At 29.2% G+C, this 19,345-nt stretch overlaps 2 protein-coding genes across 3 annotated transcripts; both read left to right on the top strand.

Moving 5' to 3' along the window:
- The first annotated feature begins 586 nt into the window (after positions 1-586).
- LOC124425914 (cyclic AMP response element-binding protein A-like) lies at positions 587-12,019 on the top strand. Its single transcript, XM_046966977.1, has 5 exons — positions 587-1,588; positions 4,930-5,380; positions 6,218-6,483; positions 6,576-7,113; positions 10,394-12,019. Exons 1-5 carry the CDS (start codon positions 1,439-1,441, stop codon positions 10,822-10,824), a joined length of 1,836 nt encoding a protein of 611 aa, XP_046822933.1. The 5' UTR covers positions 587-1,438; the 3' UTR covers positions 10,825-12,019.
- A 161-nt stretch (positions 12,020-12,180) lies between these two features.
- LOC124425916 (DNA primase small subunit) lies at positions 12,181-16,903 on the top strand. Of its 2 annotated transcripts, XM_046966980.1 has the most exons (8): positions 12,181-14,801; positions 14,889-15,039; positions 15,134-15,309; positions 15,408-15,606; positions 15,679-15,889; positions 15,954-16,344; positions 16,430-16,472; positions 16,630-16,903. In XM_046966980.1, exons 1-7 carry the CDS (start codon positions 14,705-14,707, stop codon positions 16,447-16,449), a joined length of 1,245 nt encoding a protein of 414 aa, XP_046822936.1. In that variant the 5' UTR covers positions 12,181-14,704; the 3' UTR covers positions 16,450-16,472; positions 16,630-16,903. The 2 variants fall into 2 exon arrangements, with proteins under 2 accessions (XP_046822936.1, XP_046822935.1); XM_046966979.1 differs by having other exon boundaries at positions 16,430-16,903.
- The last annotated feature ends 2,442 nt before the right edge of the window (positions 16,904-19,345 follow it).

Below are 19,345 nucleotides of genomic sequence, written 5' to 3' on the forward strand. Positions count from 1 at the left end.
TACAAATTAAAATAATATCGTATTTTCTTATGCTTCTTATGCTTACTAACGTAGCCGCTAGAATACGCTACCTTAATTTTCCAAGAAGCAATTTTTTCCTCTGTTGATAATATTCAGAATAAAATTTTTTTATCTCTTTTTAAAAATGAAATATTGATATTTACTGATAAATACCAAGATGTAATATCCAAAATTATTTTGAATACATAACACATAACATTATATCGTTTTCTACATTACCTACTGATAATGCCTGATGTAATCGTAGGTCAAATATAATGTGCATCCTGTTCAAGTAGGTATCACGCACTTCGATCGCCTTGCTAAAAAGTACCAAAAATATTAAAAGCATTATTGTATATCGTTCATCTTCAAATACATCGCGATAACATCGTAAGAAAAGAAAATATTTAAAAAGAAAAAAAATGAAAAATGAACTTGAGAAAATATTATTTCTACTAAAATTTTCACATATCTAGAGAATGAAAACCCTTTCAAAATATTCGTCCCTGCATGAGTGCTCAAAATCGATCTATCGCGTAGTTCGAGCGGACCAATCACATGCTCGCTCGTAGTCGCGCCGCCGTGTGACGCGTTCAGTGCCACGTTGGCAGCGCGGCCGACGCCTTCGTTTTCTGTTACTTTTGTTTCATCGATTCACCTATACAATTTGTAAAAAAAATAAAAAGGAAAAAAAGTGTGTGCACGAAAATAAATATATTGATATAGAAAAGAAAAAGTATAGATTTAAAATCATTAAAATCGTATCGTGAGAATATCGGAGGAGCCTCTAAAAAAATAGACAAGGACGAAGTGTTTCAATCGTGTGAAAAAGCTAAGGAGAATAAATAAGAGAAAAGCAAAAAAGAGAAAGAGAGAGAGAGAGAGAGATAGATAGATAGACAGACAGACAGACAGACAAAGAGAGAGAGAAAAAGAGGGAGCGAGCCATTCTAAAAGTCCCTCTCTCCTTCTCTCTTTCTTTTTCTCTCTCTTTTTCTCAACACAGCGAGTGGTGGGGGAGTAAAAATATCTCTTTCTCTCTTCCTCCCTCCATCTCTTACTCGACACTGTGAAATCCGATTCCGAACGAGTAAGGAGACTGTCCCTTCCACTACTCTTCTCCACCCGAGCTCATTAGTCCACTTTCGTACGTTATCGTGTTCATTTTCGTGATACGAAGCGCTTCGTCACATTGCGTGAAAACACGCGGTTCTTTCCACAGAGAAAAAACCCTTCAATACATTATTTCTTTCATGGAGGAAGTTTAATACAAGAAAATAACTTCTTCTTCCTTTGCTTTAACAAGTATTGTGTGTGTGTGCGTGTGCGTGCGTGCGTGAGTGCGTGTGATTGTGCGTGGCGCGTGCGCGCGCGCGCGTCTCGTGTGTTAATCAGCTTTTGGAAAGGAGAACAAAAAAGATACTTTTTTTTCTTGATGAAAAAGAGTGCAATTATGTCGTCGTCATCATCCTCTTCGGATATGAATTTCATGGATTTATTATTTTCTCGCGAAGACGCCTTCCTTAAGGATGTCGTTAAGGATGAGCCTTTCGTCGATCACAATTACACTGACGACGCCATCACGGTAAGTTTCAGACGCACGGTCACAACCGGCTTTATCGATGACACGAATAACTTTGTCATGAATAAATGTTGAACTTAGCTACAATAGTTTACGAGATTTCCATCGTAAACTTCTATAGGTTGTTGTTCCCTTCGATTCTGTTATAATGAAAAAGCAGTTTTCGTGACTCTCTTTCGTGGAATTCGATGAAATACAGATTTTTTGTTGTCTTCTTATCACATAGAACGAATCTCCTTATCTCATCGAACGGATAATTTTAATCTTATAACGAAGAATTTATTAGATCTCTCAATAAAATCATTTTACGTATTTTTAACGTAAGAATTTGTTTCAATAATTTTATGACACCATTATATTCTTAATATTGATTCTATCATAGTATATGATAAAAATGTTAGGTTTAAGTATCGATTATACATAATTAATTATAACGGTAACTATTAAAAATATAATTGATTCGATTAAAAATTTATACAGGAAGTATGAAAGTTTGAAAAAATTTTTAACTTAGACTTATTGTACTTGTTATCTCTTGTGAGAAAAATAAAATAAGATACTATGATCGGATTTCTAGTGATCTCATGGGAGGATCATTGACCGTTTATATTTCACCGCATCTTGTGCTACTTTTCACTTACATATTTTATTGTTCTTATTAATCTGTAAAAGTAGGAATATCGTTAATCGAAACCTTTCACGAAACGTGTTTTCGGATTTTTACGCGTAAACATATGTTATCACGGAACTTCCTTCTTCTATCGAAGTAAACAAATAAAAAACGAAAAGCATCAATCGAAAAAAACTGACGAGAAACTCAATCGTAAGACCAAACCTCGCGGGAAATTCCCGTTATTCATCTTTCTCCCGTCGTAAGACGTTAACATATGGTGCATATGTACCCACGTGCACGCTAACGTTCTTCTCGAATCGTTCAGTTGCTTACGAGATTGAACGGAACAGAGTAATCCAAATAATTATAGTTTAATACAGATACCGACAAATTCTAATACAGGATGAACATGAACTTCGTTATAAAATTTACTTTAAAATATATTTTCCTACACTTTAATTTCATTATTTTTCTTTTTTTTTTTTTTTTATTATTATTATTATATAAAGATATACTTAACAACAACGATTTTTTCGAAATATTTTCTAAACGCATAATTCGATCGATTCATATTTATTATATTATACGTAGGAACGAGCATAAAAATAAAAATGAATTTCTTTGTATACTATCAAAATAAGAAATGAGAATTAAGTAAATATCAAACATTCTAGTGATATTTTCTTGAATGAATATTATATGAATTATGTAATCGTTATGAATTTTTAGCATCCATATGGAATGATCTCGTACACGTGCCGATATTATATATGTATATACGTCGTCATATTGAATTCTTCTTCAAATCTCTTTAGCGAGAAACTTCATCTATCCTTACATTAAAAATATGTATTTTTGTCGTAAGAACAATGCTTTTAATTATTAAGTAAATTAACACTTTCTCCTATTATCTTTCTACAAGAATATGTAGTTTAATCTAACTCAATATTCAGAAGGATGAATGGACTTTCGATGCTCCGTTTCATCGTTTAATATCGCTTTCTAATTTTTTTCATTATTTTATACTGTACTTATTATAAAACCTTAAAATTTCTTCTCAGTTTAAAATGATTCAAATTCTACTCGTTACGGCAAATGACCTTCGAACGTAGAATACCGTTAAGTTACGGGACTTCTTACGCTAGTATAAATATTCTCTTATGGACTCACCTAAAGAATCCAATTAAGGATTAACGCACGTTAATCAATGTAATTGAAGTTCATTCGATACATTGCTCTGATTTAGGAATTAGAGTCTAATCTACTTCTTTCTAAATCGCTTGTAAGTTTGTAAATTATTGTTTACGTTATTATGCTCATTCTACAGATATTGCGATTCTGATTTTAATAAATTTGCATGAAACTAACTTTCAAAATACGAAAAGATTCGCAAGATTGGTTTTTTTTCTATAAGAAAAATTGTATTCTCGTAAGAATAAAAATCCGAGAAACGAAATGTATTTTCCCCTTAGAAAATTCACATTACAATCTCAATTAGGATGAATTGATAATGACGTAAATGAAAAACAGACAAAGATAGAGAGAGAGAGAGAGAGAGAGAGAGAGATAGAGAGAGAGAGAGAGAGAGAGAGGAGGGGTGAGATATACAATTTACTCCAATCTGGGACGAGTTTCTTGCCAATGGCGAGAAACGTGCTTTCTCAAGTTGAAGTTATGCCAACCGTTGATAAAAATAAAACGACGCATTATGTGAAAACAAAGATCTCTAATTTAATAACGCATATTATCATAAATAAATAAGTAGTCTTAAGAGATTTGAATTTTTTTTCTTTTTTCGACAAAGATAAGCTTCATCGAAAGCTTGTGACATCATCGTCAAATCGAACATCCTACAAAAAAGAAAATAATTATCCGAAAAAAAGAGAGACAAAAAACGTGCGATTTATTTATTTTGTTTTCTTTGACTTCTCAACGAAACATTTTCTGAAGTGTAAAAAAAGAATCATGACATTGCGGAATGATGAATTTCGCAAAGACTTGAAGAATGATTAGGAAGACTAAAATTTCGAGACAATTTATATATATATATATATATATATATATATATATATATATATATATTTTCGTTATTGACGCGTAGAAAGTTGTATTTTTTTCTTGATTTATGACCGCAATATCAATATAAAAGTATACATTAGTTTCAAAGTCAAGAACATTTTAGCTTAGATTTATTTTTAGATATCTTCTTAATTTACGGAGAAAGTCAACTTTATCTAAAATCATTGATGGAAACTATGAGTTCAATGTTTTACAATCTGATAAAAATTTTCTAAAAACAAAGGAAAATGAATTATTTAAACGCATAAAATCTTATTAGAATAAGACTTACTAATCGAATAAAGCTATTAAAACTCGACATTAAACATCGATTATACATATGCGCGTTAAATACCACGAGTAACATTCAAAAGATAATTCTACCGATGCTCGATGTTGCTTTAATCATGAGCGGCTAGCCATATATGTATGCACACACAAAAGCGCTTGGCTTCGAAGAAGTAGGTCGTACAATTTTTCGCGAATAAATCCGTTCGTTCTTTTACCGTCAAGATTATAAGTCGATAAAGACGATTGTAAATTTAGAATTGAATCTTTAATATATGTAATCTTTGTTGCAGCACATATATAACATGTAATCTATATCACATCACAAATATATTTCATCGAACTATTCATCATTGCTATTGTTCAATATATAAATCTTTTTTAGACGGAAGAATGGCCAACGAATCCGGACGATTTCTTGGATTCGATTTTCAAATTAGAAGATAATCAATTCAATCTGATCGAAAATGATTTAGAAGCAATTCCATCCTCCTCATCGGACAGTGGACTTTCCAGCGCTTTGAGTCTTTCCTGCGAGCAACAATTGAGTCCTCTTTTACCGATCGAAGAAGACCAAGCTGAAGTCTCGAATTCAGATTTAAGCAGTCCCCAGAATTTTATGGATTTTGATTCACTAGGAAGTCCAAATCAATCGATGGGTAGTATCGACAGTCCTATAAGATCGGTTGTCAGCTCGAATATAGGATCACCAGTCACGGATGTTAACGAAGAAATGGAGTTCGAGCCAACTCTCGTAGCTGTGGTAAATCCTAACAATACCGTTCCTGATTCTACTCCTGTCATAACAACAGATCAACAACCGACAGTTAATATAGGTAAGAATATTCGTTATTTATTCGATCATCCAATTCAATTCTATCTTAAAATTACTATCATATATATAATCGAACAAAAAATTATATAAGATAATTGTTCAGGATATTCTAGAATCTATTGATTTAATTTAAGATTAGTGTTATATCTTATCACCCCAAAAATACTAAATCGAATACACCAAAATGAGAACAATCTTATATTGATTTTTCCTACTTCTACATAAAGCTATCTTACTTTCAGAAAAAAATAATTCTGCTGCTAAAAAATATTACGTCTCATCAATCATTCGTTTTTAGCGTGACATAACGTAAATATCGATAATATTTCTATGATTTTAATATCACATTTGATACGTCAATGTTCTGTACTGATTTAAAAAATTGCGAATTTTTAAAAATTGTTTATTAGAAATTAATTTTAGTTCTTAGATATTAATTATAGAAAATTATGTATTGAATGAATTGTTTGCTTTACAATTTTTTTTGTAAAGAATCATGGAGTTTGAAGTCGAATCCTTTTATTAAGAACACTTTATTTGCTTCAATCGTTTCATTAATATGTCAACATAATTATTGTGACGCAAATCGTGGAAGTTTTTCTCGTTTATTGCATTTTTTTAACTCCTCTCGGATTCTTATTTGTTTATAGACAATATGAGGGAAAAAAATCTGACACATCGACGGATTAAAATAAATAATTCAGCTGCATATTGTATTTCTTTTTTTTTTGTTTTGTTTTGTTGACGAAACATATTTTTAAAGATGTTAAAGGAATAAAAAGTTTGATAAAGAGATAAGGAAATGGATTGTTAAGAGATAAAAGTGTATATTTTACAGAAGCACTAATTAAGCAGCAGGCACATGTGACGCCTCAAGAAAATACGATAAATGTTCGCAATCTGACGTGCAGTGGAAAGAGAAACATAAGGCAATTAATTCGTGTTACACCAATGGGATCTGGTAACCCTAGGTCGATTTTATTACCCGTTAGCTTAAAGGACATGAAGGAAGTACGAACAATAAAGATAATAAACGCATCGCAAGCCAGAAATCTCAAAGGCTTCAAGATTAATCAAGCAAATATCATTAACAAACCTGTTCAGGTAGAAAAAAAGCATTATTTGCCATTCCTATTGAATATCATTATAAAAATACATTTTTTTTTAATATTTGAAAATAATTTATTTTTCTTCAGATGACCATAAAGCAAGAAGATTCCAGCAGCGAAAAAGGTTGTAATTCGAGTGACGAAATTTCGGAAACAGATTCACCTTATCCAAGATTAAAATTAAATGCTGAAGAAAAACGTCTTTTACAAAAGGAAGGAATAACATTACCAACTCATTATCCGCTCACGAAACACGAAGAACGTGAGCTGAAGAGGATCAGACGTAAGATTCGCAACAAAATATCTGCTCAGGATTCACGTAAAAGAAAAAAGGAATACGTGGATGGATTGGAGGATCGTGTAAAACAGTGCACAGAAGAAAACATGACGTTGCTCAAACGTATAAAAGCACTCCAATCCCAAAATCAGAGTCTAGCCGGTCAACTTAAGAGACTCCAAGCATTAATACAAAAAAGCAACAAGAGCGCTCAACCAGCAACTTGTCTGATGGTCCTGTTACTTTCGCTAGCACTCGTAGCTGTGCCGAATCTTCGACCACACTCAAATTCCAACAATGAACTCACAAAGGAGCAAGAACAACCTGAAAAGATGCCGCCTCTTGCAGGTGAGTCATTGTATTACTACAAATTCTAATATAATTATACATGTTATATATTACATTTTACTATCTCCACTTTTCTTCTTGCATTTCGTTCTTTAATGTGACTTAAACCTTTTTAGAACGTGTGAATCGCCAAATTTTAGAACGAATAAATCTTCCATATACTTTGCATGATATTACTTTAAAATTTCATCTTAAAAATATTACATATGATAAATAGAATAGATCTCTTTGAAATTTATCAAATGAAGAAAAATCAGATATCATTACAACAAACATTAGCTACTTTTTATATTGATATTATTTCCATATAAGGAAGTTAATTTATTCAAATTATACTAAATCATCTATTATACTTTTACCGTATTAAAGTGTTTTTTTTTTTGCGAATGATATATATTACAAAGGAAATAAACGTACAATTTCATTCTAAATTCTTGGTAAATTTATGGCAATATATAAAATTCTCGTCCTATTGTCGGTGGGTAGTTATTTTCGTTCTTAAACGAGGTCATGCTTCAGAAGTTCGAGCACATTCTACACTGATTCTTTCGTCCAATCCTTGAACGACGATCGTAAGATATAACAAATCTTTAAGAACCGTTACAACTGCCGTAGACACATGTACACAAACGCGCGCATGCGCATCTGTGCGCAAGTTAAATCTGTTTGACAATGCCCTAGCGGTTACTGCTTGGTACGTTGAACTTATATAAAATTGTGAAAGGTACTATTCTCCCAACTTTTTCTTTTCCGTTCACATTCCGCCTGTCGGCAAACTCAATTTCTCGTTTTCCCTATTCTTTTATCTATTCTTAGAAAGGATTATGATCGTCTCTTTGTACTTTAGCATCGGATCAATCTAGTCACTCGATTAATTATATATACATATGTATATTTAATTACATTACATGTACATATATATATTTATACGCCTTTATATATAATTTCGTCGAGATAATATTTACAAGTAGCAACTATATAAATTTTCATTTACAATTGGATTAAAATTGATCTAATCATATTGCTGATCAATAACATATTTTCCTACAATTTATGATTGATATTGAATGTAAATATATATATTTATGATAGAATTCATGTATTAATATATTTCATAGAATTTATTATTATACTTTTTATGTATATATTTTCCATGAATTTATTTTAACGATTAATTAAGGAAAATTTGTTAAATATAATACACAAAAATGAATATAATTCTATACATTGTGTAGAAAAAATAAGGTCATAAAATGCTCGTAAATATTGTTTAAACGATATATTTTCCGTATCTTGAAGAACGATTAGGTAACCTTAGATAATCCAACGGTACGTAAAAGTGTACTTTGATACTACACACACACACATATATATATATATACATGTTATATATATATATATATATATATATATATATATATATGTATGCATCATACCTCTGTTTCCCTGATGATTGTTCAAACGTTCAAACAGTAAAAAGTTCTCTTTATTTCTGAAAACAAATATAATTGAAATATATGATCCGCGTTTTTTAGCTGATAAAAAAATTTATAAAATCACTTGAATTCTTGGTGATTAAAAAGAATTCAAATTTCTTGTTATCATCAATTTTTTATCAACATTTGTATATTAACGTGACTAAAATATATTTTTCATCGATACTATTATGAAATGTTTTGCTATTTATAATTGTAAATTTTAAACCTTTTTTTGCTTCATCTTTAAACTATTTTGTCATTACAAAATAATTTATTCGTCATCCTCATAATGATCGATTATAATAATTTCTTTTTTGACTTCAAATGTAAATGACAAAGACTTGATAAATGGACATTTCGCTTGCATCATGTTTTTGTTTGCTAAGTGATACGATTAAATAAAACTTGCTTACTCAGAAATTTAAATACATATAATTTCATGGGACAGTCGTGTCAACATTTTTTGTAGTATCTTTTTTTTTATGCATTTTTCTTAACAACTAGAAATTTCTAAAATATATTCTTCTATCTAAAATATATCTTTTAAATTAAATAATATACTATGATAAACATCGCTATATATGAGATTAGATAAAGTTAATTGGACCATGTTCTCATTACTATTTACGATTAGATGTTATAAATAAATCGAGTGAAACAATATCGTCTCACATATATCTTCACTTATTAATATTAGATATTGTAAGATATCATTTAGAGAAAATGCGCAATAAATTGTATTATTGAATTATCTCGAGTTCATGACAATTTTCGATAATAATATAACTTCAATATTTCGAAACTTTATATATAACGAAGTGAATGGAGAGAAAGAGAGAGGCCAATGAGTGAAATAGCTCTTTAAAGCGTAAAATCTCTTTAGGTTAAAGAAAGGAGCAAATGATGAAAAAGAGAAAGATATATGGAATAAAGGGATGGAGAAAGAAAGATCAAAGTTAAGAAGAGAGCGGTGAAACCGGAGCATAGTGTGAAATTGCCGACGAGTTGATCTACAACTTTCTAAATGACGACAAGAAAGCACCGTTCGATTGTTGGAACGAAGCTCTTTTCGACGAAAAATCTAGACTATCGATAATTTAGAAATAAAACGATTTAGGTCATGATCATTTTACTAATCCAAATGATGTTCTAAGATCAGTTGAAAACATTTTAAAGTTTTATAAATTGAAAGCAATAAAACGTTAAAAAAAGAATAAATTCTAAATAATTCTTAATTAAACGGTCAATTGAATTTATCTAATACTCGGATTTTTCCGATCACGAATTATCATTACTGTTATGTCGATGACCCCTTGGAATTTCAAAGCGAGAACTTTAGGAACTACATACGTGCACTGTTTCACAATCATTCTTCAACCGGAGGTTACGAAATTAATTGTATACTGCTTACTACTTAAAAAGTATTACTAATGATATCGATTGGAGAAATATTTCTTTGAGATAACGATTTAAAAAAAAAAGTCGGTGGATGATAACGAAAAAATAGAACAAAAAAAGAAAAAAAGAATTCATTTGTACCTAATATTTTTTCGATCGTACTTGAAAGTTTCATTATTATCTCTCTTATTCCCCAGTTTCCTTGGCCTACTCCAATAATATAGGGCTTCGCTGTTACGTTCACATCCGTATCAACCTTCATCTACTTTTACATTTAACAGAAATTATATAGAAAAGTTATTGACTTTTATAATACAGATCGATTAAAAAAAAAAAAAAAGAAGAAGGAGAAAGAAAAAACAAATTTGAAAAATGTTCAATCGTTAATGAGAGTTTATTTTTAGGTCGTTCGAGGACACTCCTTTATACGAAACAATTAAAAGATGAAGAACTGCAACAATATGGCGAGGAATTGTTGCAGGAAGTCGAGGGTCTTTTGGATCACGATTACAGTCCTGTGGTTCAGATGCCTCCCTACAAACGTCCTCGCATTGAGAACGAAGTGAACAATCAAAAGTTCATTGCTTCCTCGGAACAAATTGGTGGTACGTTAAGTGGTATATTTGGTGGCCAAGAAATGCCGTTTATGAAACCGAGCAATCGGAAATATATCGAGCCACCATTGGATGACGTTTGGCCACCACCTAATCCAGGCGGGAAAACGGAACCTAAAGTGGTCGATAAGCTTGAAGCTTTAACCAACGAACTAAAGATCAATATATCTGACTCGGAAGGCACCAGAACCGTCCTCGTAAAAGTACCTCATGAACAGTGAAGTACCATCTTTCTTTCTTTTCTTCTTTATTTCCCTTTTTTTCTGGAGATAACAACAAAATAAAAGAATAAATACCGTTTAAATGAAATCGAAAGATCGTGAAAGAACGCATGTATCTCAAAGGTTTTCGTCGTAAATTTCGAATTTTTCAATAATAAACATACATCGATATAACTAGCGACAAAGTTAAACGTTAATAGTAAATCGAATTGAAAAGAAACATTAAGAATTTAATATATTCCTCTAATAACATACATTCTTTGTTTTACTTTAAATAAATGTTTATCATATGAGAGGATCGATCATGGAATATTATTATAGAATCGTCCGATCAACGTTAGTTTTAATATTCATATATAGGAAATAAAAAGTATGTTAACTATCGATGGGAATGTTGACAATGAAATAATATCGTCATTATATGGAAAGAGAGAAAAGATATCATATATTATTGATTCTTTCCACGTTAATGATATTCTCCATTTGCTGATAAGACACTTATCGAGCAAAGCTTGAATTTCATCGTTAGCGATAAAATATTTGTCTTGTAAGACAATAATATTTAGAACGGATATTATTAGGAATAGCAACAATCTTTTGTTTATACAGAATATAGATTCTTTCGTTATTTAAAACAAAATCAACGATTCGAATACCGTAATTTTCTTTTACACATTAGTTATATCTCAAGAAAAATATCTATTTTTATATTCAGTTCGAGGAATTGAAAATGATAATTAATATTCAATAATAACCTTATCGGTTTTATTACATATATTAAATTCATAATCAGAAATTACACACACAAACACACATACGCACGCATGCAAATTAAAAATATTTAGAAGCATTGCAGTAACATGGATATTAATTCATGTGATTTGTGCTCTCGAACTGAATATCAAATAAATATCTTAACTTTTCACATATACATTCGAATGACCATATAAATCACGTTATTAATAGAGTACTCTTTTTTATCTATGATACATTAAGAAATTAATTAATAATCATCCATTAAAGGCAAGGATCACGTTGCCTTTTCTGACGCATCATCGAAGATTCGAAAATCGTCTTAAAACAAATTGTTTCCCTTAATCACAATCACTTCAGATAATTTATAGAAACCTTGTATTCATCGAACATTGTATGGATGGCTTCAAGCCAATCGGAATCTTGCAAGGATTAATATTGTTATCATAGGCAGTACTACGATTTTTGTAAATATTTGCAATTGTAGAGTATATGAATGATAAAGAGAGATATATATATATATACACATATATATATGAAAATATTATACAATTATATTATTATTATTATTATTATTATTATTATTATTATTATTATTATTATTATTATTATTATTACTATTATTATTATTATTATTATTATTATTATTATTATTATTATTATTATTATTATTATTATTATTATTATTATATTACAGCTTTAAAAATAACTTTTTACGAAAATGCAATGTGTAATTTTACGCATGTTATTATGCAAAAGAAAAATATTTACAACGGTGTACGGTAGAATACCCATGATCTGTCAAGAAAAAAAAGGAAAAAAAAAAGAAATGTTATATCCACACAAAAATGACGTACCGACAGATAGTCTTAAAATGCATGTTTTATCTTTGTTGTAAGAAGATAAAAATGAATGAAAGAATAGGAAGTAGAAAAGATGGAAAATTCTTTCTTTGAAGAGCTACTAAGAAATTCTAGAAGGAAAAACGGTATGCGTTTAGTTAGATAAGTTCTCAATATAAAAAAAAAAGTTTTCAATATACAAGAGTTAAAAGTTAAGCGTGTATTTTGCACCAAGTGCTAAGACTGTATTGTGTAAATCGCATGCCGACCTTTACTTCAAGATAAGAAAGAAAATGAATTCAAAGTATTCCTCGCCTGATTTTTATTTTGCGTTATTAGAATTTGATTATAATTTTTATTACTTTATATACGGCTCGCGACGCGCGCGTTCATATATGATATATCATCACTATATACATAGATATATGCACGAAATTGTAAATAAATATATCGAAAAAGTATATTTTACCATCGTGTAATAGTTCGTACTTACATTTCTTTTCTTTACAACGTGGGACGTGGGTTGTGGAAGACACACAAGAAGGAAAAGCAAGAAATATATATATATATATATATATATATATATATATATATATATATATATATATATATATATCGACGTCTCGTCCTTACGTAAAAAATTAATTAAATTCGTTTGATCGCTTTCGCAGCGCGCCGTTAAAGATAATTTTGATTTAATTTAGATAAGTTCACACATACATTCCTAATTAATAATGTTTGTCCGAAAATAGAGTAATCGTTCTATTTTTGCACGTAAGGTCAAAGGGATGAAGGTACTACACTATTAAAAAAAAAAAAAAATTGAATAAATATGCGTGTAGCAATATTATAAAAGAAAAAAAGCAAAAGAAAAAGAAAGCAAAAAAAAAGAATAAAAACTTGAACGTAATTATCTTGCAAATGTTTTTTCTATTTCTCGAATATCCTGTTACTGGTGAGAGAAAGAATATTCAATATTATAATGTTGAAAAAATATTTCATATATGGTATTCTTGAACATTCGCTTTCTATATTATTTATCTAACAGCGTGATATATCTTTTATATTTCGAGCCATTATGACTTAATATAAGGAAAAATCCCGCATTATAACAAATACTGACTAAAATTCGATCGTAATCATACCTGCAATTCCTCGTACATCTTTGTTAAAACATAAGTTAAAACATAACTAAGGTCAATACTTTTGACTCTGCGTAAATAAATATGGGTATTTCCGATATGCTCGTTAGCTATGTCACACTATTTCAAATGCATCGTAAAACATTTTTAGATAAATTATTCTATATAAACATTTTGAAATTCACTGATTATATTATTTTACATATTTGCTTGAATCGTGAAAACTGAAAATAAAAATAAAAATTATAAATTAATCACGGACAGAAAGAACGATATTAACACGTCGAAGAATCGCAATAAACTGACAATGAGAATTCCTTTTACTGTTGTTGTTGATCTGCTAGGTCATAAGATGTTATCGTTGAACATTATAAGTAAGAAATTTGCGTTTATAACAGCTAAATGTACGATTAAATCAAACTTAATGTTATTTAACCTTTCTAACCGGAGATGATGAATAACTCGTCATTGGGCGCGCAAAACAAATTAAATCGTTACAAAACTATAAAAATTACACTAAGATATATTAAACATAAAAACGTCATTTTCTTTCTTTTTTATTGTCATTGTGTTATCATGCAGTATAATTCGAAAGTGTAAACTATATATTGGCTAAACAAATTTACAAAAAATTAGACAGGTGAATATTAGAAATCCACCTGTAAAGTACCACTACATGTACCTTGCTTTAAATTATATCATACTGTTAAATGAAATGAATTATCGTTTAAATTGTTCGTTTAATTATCACAGAATGTTTTTGAATATTTTAATTATTTGTTTAATTATCACTGTCCTTAAATTTTTTAGTTTTATAATCGTACAAGTTGTAATTTATATTTCACATTTACTACGAATATGATGAGAATCTATGTTAGTTTATCATGGCACGTCCAGAGTGCGCTTTCAAGAAACGACCAATAAGGAGAAGCCGATTACTAGAGAACACAAATTGTTGCTATACTAGACATCCAACAATCAATACGTGGTTATATTTGGTATTTTACAGTTAATCTGTGTCTTAATTCCCGCCAAAATTTTGTTAATGTGAATTTTACTAGTGACATGTAAATTAAATAAAACACTAAAGGCAAAGAGCCCTTAAATGATATTTTATCCGAAGTTTTACTATATTTATTCCAAATGGGAGATGTAGCAAATCTTAATGATTTATTACCAATTTATTATGCTAGATTGTTTCCTTTCAATGATTATTATGACTGGCTCAGTTATGGAAGTAGTAAGTTTGTTGTTCAACATGTTTTCTAAAATTAGAATGTAACAAAGAAAATTTCACATTTGTGTACTTTATTTGTATTAATTTTAGCAAATAACTTCAGCAGAAGAGAATTCTCTTTCACTCTTCAAGATGATATTTATCTTCGATTCCAATCATTTAAAACTCTTAAAGACTTAGAAGCAGACATCAAGAGACTTCTTCCATTTAAAATTGACATTGGTGCTGTGTACAATGTTCCGTAAGAATGATCTTATAATTTTTCTATTATTAAGTTATTTAATGTTTTATTAAATAATATATCTTATTTATTGGATCAATTGTATAATTGATAGGCCGAAAGAACAAAGAAAAAGAGCACGATTTTTTCCCGTAGAAAGAGAACTTGTTTTTGATATTGATATGACAGATTATGATGAAGTAAGAACATGTTGCGAAGGTACAGATATTTGTAATAAATGTTGGAAGTTTATGATACTTGCATGTAAAATATTAGACAACGCGTTAAGAGGTAATTATACATATGTTATACAAATGATAGAAAATATTTTTCCTTTTTTTTTGTTAAAAATAATCTGTTAATATTAAGAAAAATAATTATATGTTTAGCTGATTTTGGATTCAAGCATATTCTCTGGGTATTTTCTGGTAGAAGAGGTATACATTGTTGGGTTTGTGATCCAGAAGCACGCTTTTTAGAAGATGTTCAACGTGCTGGAGTTGCAGAGTATTTACAAATTATCGGAGGAGGAGAATACATGAAAAAGAAAGTCAATTTATCCACTGATACTTTACATAAATCTATTAGGTGAAATATTATCTAACTTTATTATGATGTTAAATAAATACTGCTATGTTTATTTAATATATTTTCTTATAGACGTGCATTAGATATAATTGAAGCAGAATTTATACCTATGTGCATTGAAGAGCAAGATATATTAGGAACAAATGAAAGAATGGAAAAGTTTCTAGCGATATTACCTGATGAAGAAGACCAGCAAGAACTGAAGAATTTATTTGGCCAATGTTCTTCCAGTACAACTCGATGGAAAGCATTCTGTGAATTTGTCAAAGACAAAAGAACAAAGGTATAAAAGAAATATGAATTTGAGTAAAATTCACATTAAGAATTAATCATCTCATCTAATTTAGAGGGGATCAAAATGGTATTTATACCGTCATCTTAGGGAAGAAGTGATGTTGCAATATGCCTATCCAAGGTTAGATATAAATGTTACAAAAGGAATGAATCATCTTTTAAAATCTCCTTTCTGCATACATCCAAAAACGGGCAAAGTTTGCGTACCATTTACGGTAAAGACCGTAGAAAAGTTTCAGCCAGATAAGGTTCCAACAATAATGACATTAATTGACGAAATTAATGAGTTCGACGCAAAGGAGAAGACAGAAGAAATAAATAATTTAGATACAACAAAGATAAAAGATTATAAAAAGACGAGTTTAAAGAAATCACTTCACATATTTCACGAATTTTTATGGGGACTTAAAGAAGCGCGAAAGGGTTTAAAGGCTAAGGAAAATGGTATGTTGTTTATTAACTCTTAGCTAATTATGATTACAGATTTTTCAATTTAAAACAATTAAATATTATTTTATAATTATTTCAGATGAAAAAATGGAATTTTAAAAACTGCGGAGTTCTCTCAGAATGTAATAATAAATATTTTACAAATAAAATAGATTATATTACTTATATATTGTATTAATTGAAAACTCTTATTTTAACATCTGATCTATATATTAGATTCAGGAACACTTTTACATGTAAAAACATTAAGAATCCAGACTAATGAGATCAATATCGTAGTTGCAGAATCTATTAAACGCATTTGTATAACAAGTTCCGCATAAGAGTCTTTGTTAGAGAAGAATCTTTATTTGACAAGCAAATATATTTGTCGTATCGGAGTCACTCGAAGACGGTGGCGCATTGACGAAGAATAAAAAGAATTTGCTAGTAAAGGAAACCGCTCGATGGATTTATTGCTCAAGGTGCTTACCTTCAGATAGAATAGTCAATAGCGTAGTCTACTTTGCTAACTATTATTGTTGATTAAAATAAACTTTTCTATTGAAAATAATCGAAAAATTTTATTTTAAACATTGCCCTTACTTAAATCATTCTTTAAATTTATTATCATCAATAATAAAAGCTATTCGAATAATGTAATTATGAGCAATCTCTAACTTTGATTTGGAATTCTGAATCGAGTACGCCAATGTAAGATCGTGAAGCCGGCGAGCTTAAAGACCCTTTAAGGAGATAGATCGGCCAAGATTAAATAGAGGTAATGAAGTACATCACTATCGTCTTTTAAACCTTTCTGACCATATTTGACTGACTTTATTTATCCCAATTGCCACCAAATTCCTTCTCTTTCTATTTTATTCAACGGGATAATTGTTTTTCGTTCGATGCACTATTTATTTCTTAAGGTTGTTCATCATCCCTTGTCTTATAATGGTTTACGCCAGCAATGAATTCAAACGTAATTTTCGATTGATTTTAATAAACAAGGTCTCATTTTGAAGATGAAGATTTAAACAGGGAGATGCCTTTTTCGAATTTTTAAAAAAATTTTGCATAATGTCAACAAAACGAACTCTTCATCGACTTTGATAGTTAACCAGATAGTTTGGTTTCTGTGACTTTATTATGTATTATGATTCAAAGAAATTTGCAATTATATGAAATTTATTAGATTCTATTTTTAACGAAATAGAGTTGAATTCAATCGGTAAAACCTTTGATGAATTTGATATTTATTGTTAACTACGTAAAATTAGTACTTAACATACTTACGATTTTGTTATTTATATATTTGATATGATATAATATAACGATTTTTATATAAAATGATTTATATATTAAAGTATAAACGAACGAAAAAGTAAAATAAAATTATACCAAGAAAATATATTACAGATCAAAATATTATATTGTATTCTTTTTTAATATGAAAAATGCTTAATATTAATATTAATTAAATAAAGGATTAATATTAATTTATAATATTAATTATTATATGTTGAAACATTAAAATTCAATACTCGTGTATATATCCATGGTCGGTGAATTCTTATATAAGTTCGTTGATGATTTACGAACTTAGATAACTAACGAGAAATGAAATGAATTTTTTAATTATCAAGAAAGAGAATAATGTAACGAAAAACGAAAATGTTTCAAAGAGAAAACTGAACGAAATGGGATAATATTTGAAAGAGAAAACTTAACGAAATGAGAAAATATTTGAAAGAGAAAACTGAACGAAATGAGATAATATTTGAAAGAGAAAACGAAAAGAAATATGATATTTACAAAGTAAATATTAAAATATGAGAATTAAATGATATTATAAACAGTTAAGAATAAATATGCAAAAATGTTCATATGTCCTTCAAAATGTTGTATTATCATAATTTGATTTAGTATTTTATAGATAGATTAAATAGATTACATAGATAGATTACAGTATTACAATGATCTAATACTGTAATATGCTACATTCTGTTATAACACTTTTTGAATGATGACCGTTTTTAACCAAAGACTCTTTTCTTATTCCCACATAAGGAATGTCTGAATGCAGTGGTTAGGATATAAAGTAAAAAAAAGACTATATACCAAAGAGGCTCCCACAAATTGCAGCTCAAGAAGGGCAACTATAAACCGTGAGTTATTTTCGAAAGTTCATCAGCATGTTCGACCTTTCTGAGAATGGCTTTTACAATTAGTCATGTTATCAATCAAAATATTCTTATGGTGTCGAGCGTAGAAGTAAATTTGGAAAATACTACGAAATGTTATCTCTTCGTTCTCACATTTTTCCGTGAACGCGAATAGAATTCTTTAATATTTACATAAGATTTAAAAAAAATAATAATAATATAAAAATAGAGAAATCGTTAGATCGTGCACTTTTTAACATCTAGTTTTATATGATGAGATCGAAGATATTACATTCGATAGGATGTGACCAGGTTTTTTAATATAAGGTATTTTTCTAATCTATTTTCAAATGTTGATTAAGGTACCATGGACCGATAAAGAATTGTTTAAATTAGATTTTCATTTAATTTTTTTTTAAATGTGATTAATTACAATTAATATTATATTCAAGCAAAATTTAATTAAGCTTTTATATCAAGTCATTCTTTTAATCATCTTCTACATATTTGCAAGTATTATCGATCAATCAAGAATTGTTTAAATTAAATTTTTTAATTAATTCTCATTTTTCTTATTAATTCTTATTTATTCTTATTTACAGATATTTATTGTGTGGAACTTTCAAATGAAACCTTTGGAAAGCTTTCATTCTTTAAGTAGAGAAAAATCAAGCTCGATTTAAATCAAATAAGACAATTTCCAAGACGTCCACTCCACGTTATCAGTTTTTTAAAATTCCATTTTATTGTATCTTCTGAATTTCTTATTCTCCAAAAAGGCTTTTCATGGGGCTTTATTGATTAAGAAAGGGCTTTTATGATGGGTTGGGTTTTTTTCTTTTATTCTTCTT

The sequence above is a fragment of the Vespa crabro genome, chromosome 8, assembly GCF_910589235.1.
Source record: "Vespa crabro chromosome 8, iyVesCrab1.2, whole genome shotgun sequence".
Lineage (NCBI taxonomy): Eukaryota > Metazoa > Arthropoda > Insecta > Hymenoptera > Vespidae > Vespa > Vespa crabro.